General features: G+C 38.8%; 1 protein-coding gene across 2 annotated transcripts in view; it reads right to left on the bottom strand.

Moving 5' to 3' along the window:
* Positions 1-337: 337 nt before the first annotated feature.
* Positions 338-12,815, bottom strand: part of LOC123514282 — a 93,137-nt gene continuing 80,659 nt past the window's right edge. For both annotated transcript variants that reach the window (XM_045272103.1, XM_045272095.1), the window contains 2 exons: positions 6,111-6,255; positions 338-4,150 (listed from right to left, as the gene is read on the bottom strand). In XM_045272103.1, coding sequence (XP_045128038.1) covers positions 3,350-4,150; positions 6,111-6,255 — 946 coding nt within the window. In that variant the 3' untranslated portion in view covers positions 338-3,349. The remainder of the gene's footprint in view (positions 4,151-6,110; positions 6,256-12,815) is intronic.

The raw sequence follows: 12,815 nt of genomic DNA, 5'->3' as shown, positions 1-12,815 counted from the left end.
TGCAAAGCAAAAACATCCTAGGAAGACATTCTAATATTCTTAGTTCACTTATGGGAAACTACTGAGGATCTGTTGTCATGCCTTCAGCCTTCATCATCTAACACTGACAGGTCTTACTGCCTTCTCTTACAAATTAGGTCTGTGCTTGTGTTTCAGTGTCACATTGTGGTAATTTGCCCAATAGACCGCGTCTAGAAAGTATGATGAACACTGCCCCAAAGAAGTGATGTCATACTTTGTTTCAGGCAGAGAGGGAGAGAGAAAAAAGTATAAAAATCAGTATCAGACAAGTGCTTTCATCTACAAGTATCACATCCAGAGGTTTCAATATAATTCAATTCATCGGTCCATTTATTCATTTCATTTCCATCTACACATGAAATTCATTGGATTTTGTGATGCCATTTCTTAGGGCAAAAGAACACCTCAGGACAGCCTCACTTGATGTATAGTTTTAGGTGACTGAGATGTATTGTGTTATTGAAAAGTGAATACAAACACACTGTCCAAGAATTATTTTCCTGTTGTGATATGTTAAAAATAATTATACCCAAAATATCTTTGTACACATCAGAGAGCTGTGATATAATGAAAAGTATTGAACTGCACCTTTTGTTCCTCCTTCAGCATGGTGAAGTACACACAATTAAATCCATATTCTTCAAAAAAAAAATTTTTCTCATCACCACTATTTGCAAAGGCCACACAGGACCTGCTCAGCTACCTCTAGAATCTTAAACATATAACTGAAAACAGCAAATGACTTTCACTACAGCCTAAATTCTTCAACTATGAGCAGAATCAGAGACAACCTTGATAATCACCATAACTTCTACCAGAGCTTGCTTAACGTGGCCGAGATGACATCAGGTGTGAATGAATGTTGAGAGTAAATTATATGGTTACAGCTGTTACAAACATGGCTCATCCCTGATAGTAACCTTAAGATTCTTTGGCATTTCCACCTTGGAGAAGAGTAAGTGGAGTATAAAGCTCAGTAAATACAGGGAATGTGATACATATAGCTACACTCACTCCTCCACTCTTTGACATCCTGAATACATTTCTCTCTGCCTCACTCAAACACCAGGGAGTCACAATAATTTACACTTGCTGATTAAACTAAATTCTCACAGAGAACATAACAATAAAACAATAGAATTATATGCATATAACAATTCAACAATGGCATATGAATTATTACACAACATTATGAATCCTACACACTATGTACATACAAGTGGAAGCTTTACTCGTACACTTCGTATTCAATGAATTTCACTATTTACTGAAAAGCATCACGTGATTAACAACATAGGACACAATAGCATATACCTGACTTCCTCTAGTCTTGAAAGTATTAAAGAGTTGCTGAAATATGTAAGTGTGATCTCATACAAGACACTACATCAGATGCCAGTAATCAGTAATTGATGTTCCCTAAAAGCAGGGAACTTCAGTTACTAGACATGGACTGACTGGTGCACTTAACACAAGACACCTCAATTATGGTATACGCTCAAGTTATCTGGATGAGTTAGGAAAGAAACTGGCAAGAGCTGCAGCCTGAGTGATGAATGAAAGAGACCCACAACAGTGACTCATCATAAAGGAGGAGAGTTTTCTTAACAATAATGAGAACTGATGGAGAGTGAGTGGTAAAACCTCCTGAGCACAGCCTGAGAAGTTATAGGACACTCAAGGTGTTGCATAGTGCCCAGTGTTGCATCAGCCCTTGTTTGACACACTGGCATACCTTGGTGTGAATCATTACAACAAAAGAATATGTGATACAGATGAACTGAAAAGAAAAAAGTTTACATAGAAATATTAATGGAATAGATAAGACAAATGGATAAAAATATAGATGTTAGTAACAATGAGAACAAAACAGAAAATAATGAGGTAATCAGAAACAAGAGGCATTTTGGAATTTTAAGCGAAAAATGTGAAGTAGAGATGAGCTGGAAGGGATGAGGCCAACGTATTGAGAAAGATGAGACAAAAGAGATGAACTGGAAAAGAAATGATAAAAGTTAATGAGAAAAAAGATGAGTAAAGAATGAACTAAAAGACACAAAGTTAACATGAGGATTTGGTGCGAGGTGTGAAGAAAGAAGTCACCCAAAGTAACATCAAAATTTTGTTACTCTTATAAATAGTAAACTGCCTCAAAAAAGATATTCAATGTAAAAAAAAAAAATTCTATCTAATTGGAGAGAGAGAGAGAGAGAGAGAGAGAATTATATGTCCCAGAAACAACTAAGGAAACTAATTGAGATGCTGTAGGAAATTTACTAGTTCAGTAATTACTGAGATATGCAACACCACAAGGGAAACATTTAAGAAACAAAAAAGAACAAAGATTTGGAAGTTAAATAATACTTGAGATTATAGGCAGTAACATCCAATAAAGAATTAAGAAACAAAATAAAAAAACAAAGGAATTATAAGAAAAGAAAATCAAGGAAACAAATAAAATGGAAGAGAAATGGAAGAATAAAAAGATTGTGTAACAATAATTTAAAGAAGAGAAATAATAAGAGGAAAGATAAAAGTGTCACTGCAGGGAAAACTATTTAAGAAAACAATCTGCCAAAAAAATAGATAAATAAATAAATAAAGTGACCCAGAATCACTGAGAATGATGTGAGATCACATACTGAACACTTGAAGAAGCTTTTGAGAAATTAGATATACAACTACCAATGCCATTATAATTTATCACACACACACACACACACACACTGTTCAGCTCGTCAATGAGGACAGATGTAAGTTGACAAGATGTAAAATTCACATTGGTATTCGTATCCACAGTCGCCTGCTGGTCACAAGCCAATCTTCCCCATTACGGAGCGAGCTCAGAGCTCATAGACCGATCTTTAGGTAGGACTGAGACCACATCACACTTTACATACCGGGAAAGCGAGGCCATAACCCCTCAAGCTACATCCCGTACCTACTTGCTGCTCGATGAACGGGCTATACATTAAGAGGCTCGCCCATTTGCTTTGCTGCCCCTGGGACTCAAACCTGGGCCTTCTCAGTTGTGAGCAGAGTGTGCTAACCACTACACTACAACACTAAAAGCAGTAAAAGAGAATTAGAACAACAAAAAAGATGAATGTCTAATGAAGATTGAAAACACAGAAATACTATAAAAAAGGAAAAGGATTCATTACAAGGGAAAATGTAAATATGTAACACGTTTGTAAACTAGGTAATAAAGGGTTGCATAAAATACAGGAACTCCCAAGAGGTACAGAGACTATCACATGTAGGCCTAATGGGTTCTTATTCCTATACATTTTTCAGTGTGATGTACTATAACAAAGAGCACACACACTCAGCATAACTTAGTATACTCACTCTCACTCACCATGTATAGGGACAATGACTGATTACAATTACACACGAGGCGGTTCATGTCAAGTGGATGGCGCAAAATCATACGAATGTTATGGTCAATGTCTTTAGCATGAGGCGACTGAAAGAGCCCCTTAATCCATCGCGCCCTCTTCCACGTCTTCATAGGCTTCACCAGCACTGTGCAGATGGCCCACAGGATGATATTTTCATTAATTCGCCCTACTCCACTCTCATATATCTGTATAATATCCTCCCATGCATTTATGGCAGAGATCATACGTGACTCTGCATACACCTGTAATTCCTCCACTAAGTACATCTCTGACATGAGCACTAGTTCCATGTATGCCTGCATCCCCCCTTTCTCCATGTGTGTGCATAACCGGCAGCCGTGCAGAAAATGTATGAGCATCTCTGTGGACTCCTTGTTGGCCCAAGGCAGGTCCACTGAAGAGCTTATACCCTCAGAGAAAGACCCAAGCAACATCCCTCTCAAAAACTCATTCTTGTCAGCCAGGGACTCACGATTGGCTGACACTGTACTACCATCTTCAAGTCTAAACGTCACATTCTTCTCTTCCTTATCCTTCGGCCACTGACACTCCGTACTTTCGTTTAAACTTGGTGCAGGTGTGTGTGTGTGTGTGGCTATGTGTGTGGGCTGGGTCTGTCCACATCTCATGTTCTTATTCTTGAGCTGTGCGGTCACCTCCTCCTTGGTATGACTCTCTCGTCGGTAGCACACCTCACACCGCACTGGCCTGAACTGGTTCTCCAGCTGTGGGGCAGATTAGAGGAAGAGATTAAGGTTTGTTTTGGTGTCCTATTTCATTAATGTTTCAATGGAAGCACTGGACTAAGGATTATACTGTCATAAATAGCCCACAAAATAGTAATCACACATTAGAGGGTGGATGCATGTTGAGCTCCAGTTTTACACTTTGCCTTATTTTCTTTACCTAATTATCACAAGCCTGCAAACTTTATCCATACATCCGGCACATGTTCCAAAATCCGTCACAGATGCAGAAAAGTTCTAAAAGAAGGAAAGTCACAATCTCTTAAACATGCAGGCAATTAGGATATGGTAATGATCCAAAAATAATGAGATACTTCAGAAGCATTTTTAAACCCCACAAAGATTCACATTTGAACTATACACGTATAAGTTCAGTGGAGGAATCTTGAGGTCAGGTCTGTTGCCTCACTTGAGAAAGAAGCTGGACACAGGAGGTCAACCACACTTGCCCTGACCATCCTGACAAACACATTCTTTTGAACCATCTACTGACCCAGTGTTCAGTTCTCTTAACAGGTACTATAGTGTTGTAACAAGATCTGTGCATACTTAGTAAGTGTGTGTATAACACAGGGACTATAATACCTTGTTGAAGTGTGGTAAAGACTAACACATGTTATGTCCTTTCCAGAGGGAACCAAGAGGGACACCAAAGTATACCATGGTCTTTAGGTGTTAGGCTGTCTGTATAACAAATGTTCTATCATGTGTGAATGTCTGGTGGAGATCACCTTGGCCCCAGACAATAGGCACAGGACTGTGTTGTGTATGGTACTGATCTCAGAGTGAGTGTTGTGTGAGGGTGCCATAGGCACTGTATGGTTGTAGGAATGTTTACTTAAATACATCTATCAAACATCAGTAGAGCCTGTCAGTTTCTGGAACCTTGTTCCTGGGTGGCCCTGAATGCAGAATCAGTAAATTCAACCTTCTGTGACACTAACCCTTTCTGTGTCTTGCCACTATTACACTGTAACAGCCTCACTGCTGCAGTATTATGACCTTCAGTAAAATGGCTTCTTGCTGATGTGTTTAAGTTCTTGCTCATAAAAACTGCCTTGGAGCCAAAAGAAAGACTTCAAGGAGCACACACAGACTAAAAAAACCCAACATTTGACAGCAAGACAATTGAAGGAAATGTACCCAGAGCTGCTCAAGAATGTGTCAGAGAGGATGTAAGTGCAGCAGCTAGAAGTCTTTCATGGTTGTCCTAGCACATCCTAATGGCCTACATATTTCAGGGCTACAATGTGATCATTTTCTACATCTGTGAGTGGTTTGGGACATGTGCTGGATGTAAGGTTTGCAGGTTTGTGATAATTAGGTAAAGAAAACAAAGCAAAGTGTAAAACTGAAGCTCAACATGCATCAACCTTCCCTTCCATTACCAAGTAATCACCAAGAGTGTGTGCATCACAGAAGTGTCTATGCTCTGAGTTGCCAGGTACCACCAAACCACAGATTACCCAACCTTAGCAAAAGTTTATACAGTATTGTGTGATTACAATTTTACATGCACTTTGTGTCCAAGGGATCCAACTCCATTGGTGGCAACTGCAGTTCATATTCTTAAATGTTACAGTGTTTCATCTTAGATTGATGTTTTTAAAAAGTTTTTCATATTTCTATGTCCTTCAAAAATATATTCAAAATGTTAAATTGTTTTATGTCAAGTGCCTAAAATGGTATTTAGTTAATGTTTTTCAAGTGTTTTCATAATTCTGGGTTATTTATATTATACATCTGCAATCTATTCCTCTTGAACCATCACCACATTACTCAAAAGATGAGACAAACACTAAAACATCCACAATTCTACATCTTTTTTTACAATTATCTGTCTTGTCACCATTACCAAAAGTTTATACTACTAAAAAACAACACAAATTACTAAAATAAAATTTATGTGCAATGCTGTCCATCTCCCAGCCATCACTACCTGCAAACCGGAGGCAAGGCGGGAGAGGGCGGCAGTAGCATACATGTAGCTGGCCTGGTCTGGGGGCTGGGATGAGTGCAGCACATTCATCAGTAAGTCAATGGCCGGGTAACACACCATGAAGTCATGAAGCAGCTTAGGGCACCTGTGGGTTAGGCAATAACAGGTTAAGACATTTATTTATTTTTTTTATATTGAAATTTTTCTGCTTCCATTTCCTTACATTCTACAATGTTTTTCTCCTTATTTGTTTACATTCTACAATTTTTCTGCATATTCCTTTTATATTCTATTATCATCTTGCCACATTAACTCATCCCCAAAACAGCTGGAATAATACAACTTAAACACATACAGCAGTTATGTCTTAATGTCTGAGATCATGACTTTGCACCACTATAGCAATACATTCCCTCACAAGTTTTGTACTTGCTTGGTTCCTTTGGTATAGCACTAAACTAAAGGGTGATGAAACTCATGGGATTGGAAATACTGAAAAAATGCTTAATCATTCCCATTCTCCTTTACTCCCTTATCTCAAAATACATACATTAAATTGCTGGTTGTCTTACATTTTCAGTGAATGCATTTTTGTAAGGATAAAAACATAGGAAACACACTTTATTGAGGAAAAAAAAAAAACAATGATGGAGTGGAGACTGAATATTTGAACTTAATTCGTTCCAAATGGCTGTTCATGCATCAAAAATTTTGACTACCTATATAAATCAGGTAATTCGTTCTAACCTTAGCAGAACCTAAAGACTACAAAAATTTCAAAGTAATTATTCTTTATAATTTTGATTTGTACTTATTACATGTGAAGGCTGGTGATGGACAACATAGAAGACGAGGGGAGAAGGGTGGGGGGAGGAGGAAGGTTATTCGTCAGAGGATGAGTTCTCACTAGAATCCTAATTTCTAAATGAAAACTAGAGAGAACACAGGAGAATGTTGTTGTTCTCACGACTGTGGTTAGGGATGTGCATCAGCATCTGGTATAGCGAAATACTGGTATTTTGACTTCATTATTACTGGTAACTGATAGTTTTTTCGAGGACCAACTCGAACTTTTGTGTTTGAGAATCGAAAAGTTAAACTTAAAAGATGTTTGAGTATTGAGTCTTCACTTTGCAGTGGACCCTTGAACTTAGAACATAATTTGTTCCAGAAGCCTTTTCAATGCCCAAACTGTTTGAGATCCGAAACTGTTTTCCCCATAGAACACAATGTAAATCAATTTAATCTGTTCAAAGACTCTAGATTTTTACCTACAGAAATAAGAATCTAACTATGTAAAATCAATATTATTTATCTTTTGGTGGTGAGCTTCATGGCACACATAGATGATAATGTGAGAGAGTAAGGGAAGCTTGGCATTATGTATGTATTAATACAGATGATTATTTCTGGGTGAACTTTGCATTTGAGGCTGTTCCAGGAAGGAGCACCTGGCTAACACATGGCAGTCCAGAAGGTTTAAGGTCTAAGTTGCAAACACTGTGTGGGTAACACAATGTATTAATCTACCCACAAACAGAATAACAAGGGTGGAGTGTAGGAGAGCATGATGACACACACACTACCAGCCACCAATTGAGAGAAATGCTGAGACAGTGGTGCCACTGTGGAGAAAGGAAAACATAGAAGGTGCAGGCATCAGGTATATGGTTGAACCTTGATAACTCGGACCATGATGACTCAGATTTCACAATAAGTCGGACTTTAACTAACCCAGGAACTAAAATCAGAGTTGAACTGCCCACCTGATTTTTTTTTTCCAAAGTTTCGTTTTTTTCACTTTCCTGTCTTGTTCTCTATTGGCATTATAAAAATCTAATTCCATCTAAAAATTGCATTTTAGTTGTAGTTTAAAATTATACCAAACAAAAATCAATCAGAGTTCGTACCGATTTTATGAAAACTTTTGGTGTAAAAAAAAAAAAAAAAAAAAAAAAGACTAAGATATTTGCTCCTAAAGACTTTTCATAATTTTGTCCTTGTTTTGCTATTTGTGTTCATCTGATTGGCATGAAATTTTCACCCATGATTGTGTATACAATAGTGACTTCCTGGAGCATGATAGGATGATGATGCATCAGATTTCCACTTCTCTAGAAAATACATGAGGGCTGGGAAGGTGCCATCAGCAGCATCATGGTAATCTCCTGTTATACTCCTAAACTGGACACTCTCTGAGTCATTATTAGTGTGTTGAAGTGAAATAATGATGCAATAAAGTATTTATTACTCATCTAGTCCACCTTTATACTTTTGTCTCATTATAATCTTCTATAATGGTGTTATTGTGAGAGTTATGCAATGTATAGTTGTCATAATGAGAAAAAAACAGTGTTTGAAAAGATCAATAGCAGTCTTATGATATAGAGAGATGGTGGAGAAGGATGGCAGTGAGGAGTGGGGCAAGGGGAGGGTTTCGAAGGGGGAGATAACACACGTGATGGACTGGACGAGAGAGGGGAACCGTGGATTCAAGGTCCAGCTGTCTCCCAATGATACGTTTGTTTGTTTGTTTCTTGTTGTCTTCTCTTCTTGAAATTTCTGATTATACTTCTCATCAATTTATGCCTGTAAGGACGTAGAGAGCTAAATGACGCACCTCTCCTCTTGACTCCTGGCCACGTACTGTGTAAGGCTTGAGTCGTGCTATGACAATCATATGAGACATTAAAAATGGCTTCCTGGTGGGAAGGGTACTTAATTATCAAAAAATAAACTAGGGTCTAAAGGTTTAGGAGAGATAATAGCAATCCCAAAATTTCAAATTCCCAAAAATTAAATAAATAAATCCTGCACTCCCCCCCTAAAGTCCAAATTTTTTTAGGGGGGAAGGGGGGGAGAAATTCATATGTTGGACATTTGTGTTTGTCGGACCAACCTTTCCCCCTGTTAGTCCAAGTTGGCGAGGGTCAACAGTATACATAAACACAATACAGTGTCATTGTAATGATAACAATAATAATACTGTATTACAATAAATCCTCACTACATCAGACACTTAAAAGTCAGATATTGGCTATTTCAGACATTATGTAGCCACCAAATTAATTTTATCTAGATTGGATGTACAAGGATATAAGCAGCAAGTGTCCAGTACAGTTTTCCGCAAACCAAGCACCCATGCTCCCCACCACCCCGACACACATCATTTGCACATGGGAGTGACTCAGTCTACATTGTGCCGCCTTACCGATCACAACTACAGCTGTTCGTGCGACCCTTACCTATTTTATTTGTGATTTGTGCCTTGTGAGTGTTATAAGTAGGAATAATAAGTGAATAGGATACTACTCTTATTTTCTGCTTGTCTTTTGTTTGTCTTCTATAGGAGCAGCCAATCAAAGGCTCAAGGTTCTAGCACAGCCTTTGCAATGATGCTGGATAGAATCATTGTTTCTTCCTTCATTCAGTACAACTGCTTTTTTCATCTAAAAGTTTTATTTTCCTTTCTTTGGAAGCAGATAATTATGCAAATGTTTGTGTTTTGCTAAAAATTCACATTCATTGTTGGATATTACATGTGATACAAGCATGATATCTTCCAAGTGGCCTGGAACACCTAGCACTGGTGAATTGAACGAAAAAGAAAAAGAAAAAAAAAAGATCAAATGAGAAAAAGCTTGAAATTGTTAAGTGCCATGAGTGAGCTAGGGAGCCAACTTCATCACCAGAACTCTGCAGTTGCCTCACTCCACTCCATCACACAAGCAGCAAGTGTGAAGAAAGCATGTGAGACACCTTCTACACTAATAGTAAAGATGCTAATGAGGAAAAGGGAGCCAATAATGGAGGAGAGACTCTTAAGGACTTATGACCAGACTCACCACCAAGTGGCACCTGCTAACTTAACTGAAGCTCATTTTTCCCCACTTGCCAGTGGATATAGGCCTTAAGGGGAAACCACTGTATAAAAAATTATAAGCCTATAACACACCTCTTTAGGTGGTGCACAAAAGTGTTCTCTATCTCTCAATACAAGTTAGGCTTAGGTTACTCTCCCCATTAAATTAAATGCTACTGAACCATAATTCACTATTTGATTGTTTATTATTCAATCTGGTTTTCTGGAACATAATCCAATCATAAAACGAAGGAAGCCTGTACTGTATCTGTAGTATACATATATAATGCATAAGTTTGAATGATAAAAAGTGTTTCACAATCTGCATAGTAAATACTTATATGTGTATAATAGGCTCCATATAGCAACCAACTTACATATACAGGCAACCCCCCCTTAACGAACGTTCACACAACAAAATTTCGCTACAATGAAGATTTTATTTTACTAATATCTGCTCATTTAACGAACACCAAACTCGCTTTAACGAAGTTTTATCTAGGTAATTTTTTCCAAGTATGAAAGCCCCGCCGTATCACGCAAGCCAACAGGCTTTTGAATACGCCAGCGCCTCTCATGGACAACATGCGCACCACTCACTGCCCCTGTTCAAAACAATAACAGCGTCAGCAACAGCTCGTCTTCCCTCGCTCAACTTACCACCAATGTCGCCTAGCATTGCTAAGAAGACCAGGAAGTCTCTTACTCTTGAAGTGAAGCTGGATATTATTCACAGACACGAGAGAGGCAAGAAAACTAATAGCATTGCTTGCCACCATCTACTGTCTACTATTTTCAAGTCAGCAGACTCTATTAAGAAGGCTGGTGAGACCATATCTTCCTTGCAAGCTAAAAGAACCACCTGAACTCGTGACCACAATGGATAAAATGGAAGGCTTTGTGGAAATGTGGTACATAAGTTTTGTATGTGATACAATGATGCGCCCTTTGTTTATATTCCACAGGTTGCCGGTTAGTGTCTTTCCCATTTCACTCTCCTTCCCTTCATAAATTTAAGATCAACAACATTATAAAGTTACGTACATACATACATTAATGTACATTATAATTAATGACTTAAATTAAGCTGCCTAAATGTTTAACTTCATGATTTTTACTTTCATTAAACCTTTCACTGTACTATGATGCACTCTTGCTTTGTTTACTCTCAATGGAAGTTCATGTCAGGGGTTAAATTTGTTATAATCGATTCGCTTAAAGAAATTTCGCTTAACGAAGTGTTTTTTAGGAACATAACCCCTTCGTTAAGCGGGTGTTGCCTGTACAGAAACTCCCCTACTTACGAACATTCGACTCGCGAACATTCCATACATACGAACAAATCTTTTAAATACTTAAGTCCCAAAAATTGTTTGAAAGATGCTAGCAAACTTCAAATTTCCCGCGTGCAAATATAGTTGACGAGTCTGCCACACCGTGGCGCTACCGAGCCCACTCAGCTGTGCACATCACTCCCCTGCCCTCCAGGCTCCCGCCATAAACACGAAAGCATCTGTTCACTGTGTCCTCATGTACCACCAATTTTTGTGCCATAATTCGCTTTACCTGTGCATCATTCCATCAAAATGTCGGGTGTGAAGCGAAAAATAAACAGTAAAGCCAGTGGAAGTGCCAAGAAATGTCAGGCTATAACTTTAGAGGTGAAAATGGACATCATAAAACGGCTTGAGAAAGGTGAGAAAATGTCTGATGTGGCACGAAAATCTAATATGAATCGGTCAACTGTAGGCACAATTATTACCTAAGAACAAAGAAAAAATTGTGGAACATGTGAATTCTGCAGTGCCCATGCAATCAACCATCATATAAAAAAAGAGAGGGAAAGTGATTGAGGAGATGGAAAAACATCTCGGCGTCTGGTTCGAGGACTGCATCCAGAAATGGAAACGTCTATGCCTTATGATGATTCAAGAGAAGGCCCTGAGTCTATTCAGTGAACTGAAGGCTGAGTATGGTGAGGATGTGTCATTCACTGCAAGTCATGGGTGGTTTAACTGCTTCAAGGCGCGCATAACGTGAAGGTGTCTGGTGAGGTGGCGAGTGCAGATGTTAAGGCAGCTGAGGAATTCCCAGGAAAACTAGCAGAAATTATCCACCAGGGAGGCTACACACCACAACAGATTTTTAATGTGGATGAAACTGGCCTCTACTGGAAAAAGATGCCTGACCGAACCTACATCAGGAAGGAGGAAAAGACAATGCCTGGCTTCAAAGCTGCAAAGGACAGACTGACACTACTGCTTAGGGGTAATGCTAGTGATGATTTAAAATTAAAGCCCCTACTGGTGTACACTTCGGGAAACCCACGAGCCCTGAAAAACATTGTCAAGGCGTCTCTTCCAGTTGTGTGGAAGAGTAACTCTAAAGCTTGGGTCACACAGGCGATTTTTCAGGAGTGGTTTTATAATCAATTTATCCCTGAGGTGGAGAAGTATTGTCGGAGAAACTCCATTCCATTCAACGTCCTCCTGGTGCTGGATAACGCTCCTGGCCACCCACCTTACCTAGATGACTTTCACCCTAATGTCAAGGTTGTCTACCTGCCACCCAACACAACCTCCATTATACAACCAGGGAGTCATCGCAATGTTAAAAAAATACTATCTAAGGCGCACTTTCCACCAAGCACTGAAGGCAACAGACAAGAATGATATGACTCTGAGCAAATTTTGGAAGTCATATAACATCTACAATGCCATAAAAAACATTAATACCTCCTGGTGGGAAGTTACAACCACCTATATGAATGCCGTATGGAAAAAACTCAGCCCTCAGGTTGTTCATGATTTCACTGGGTTTGAAAATACAGTAAAGTCCCAGGT

The sequence above is a fragment of the Portunus trituberculatus genome, chromosome 5 (assembly GCF_017591435.1).
Source record: "Portunus trituberculatus isolate SZX2019 chromosome 5, ASM1759143v1, whole genome shotgun sequence".
NCBI classification, from domain to species: domain Eukaryota; kingdom Metazoa; phylum Arthropoda; class Malacostraca; order Decapoda; family Portunidae; genus Portunus; species Portunus trituberculatus.
Note: the sequence above shows the minus strand (reverse complement) of the source record. Positions and strands in the feature narration are given on the sequence as shown.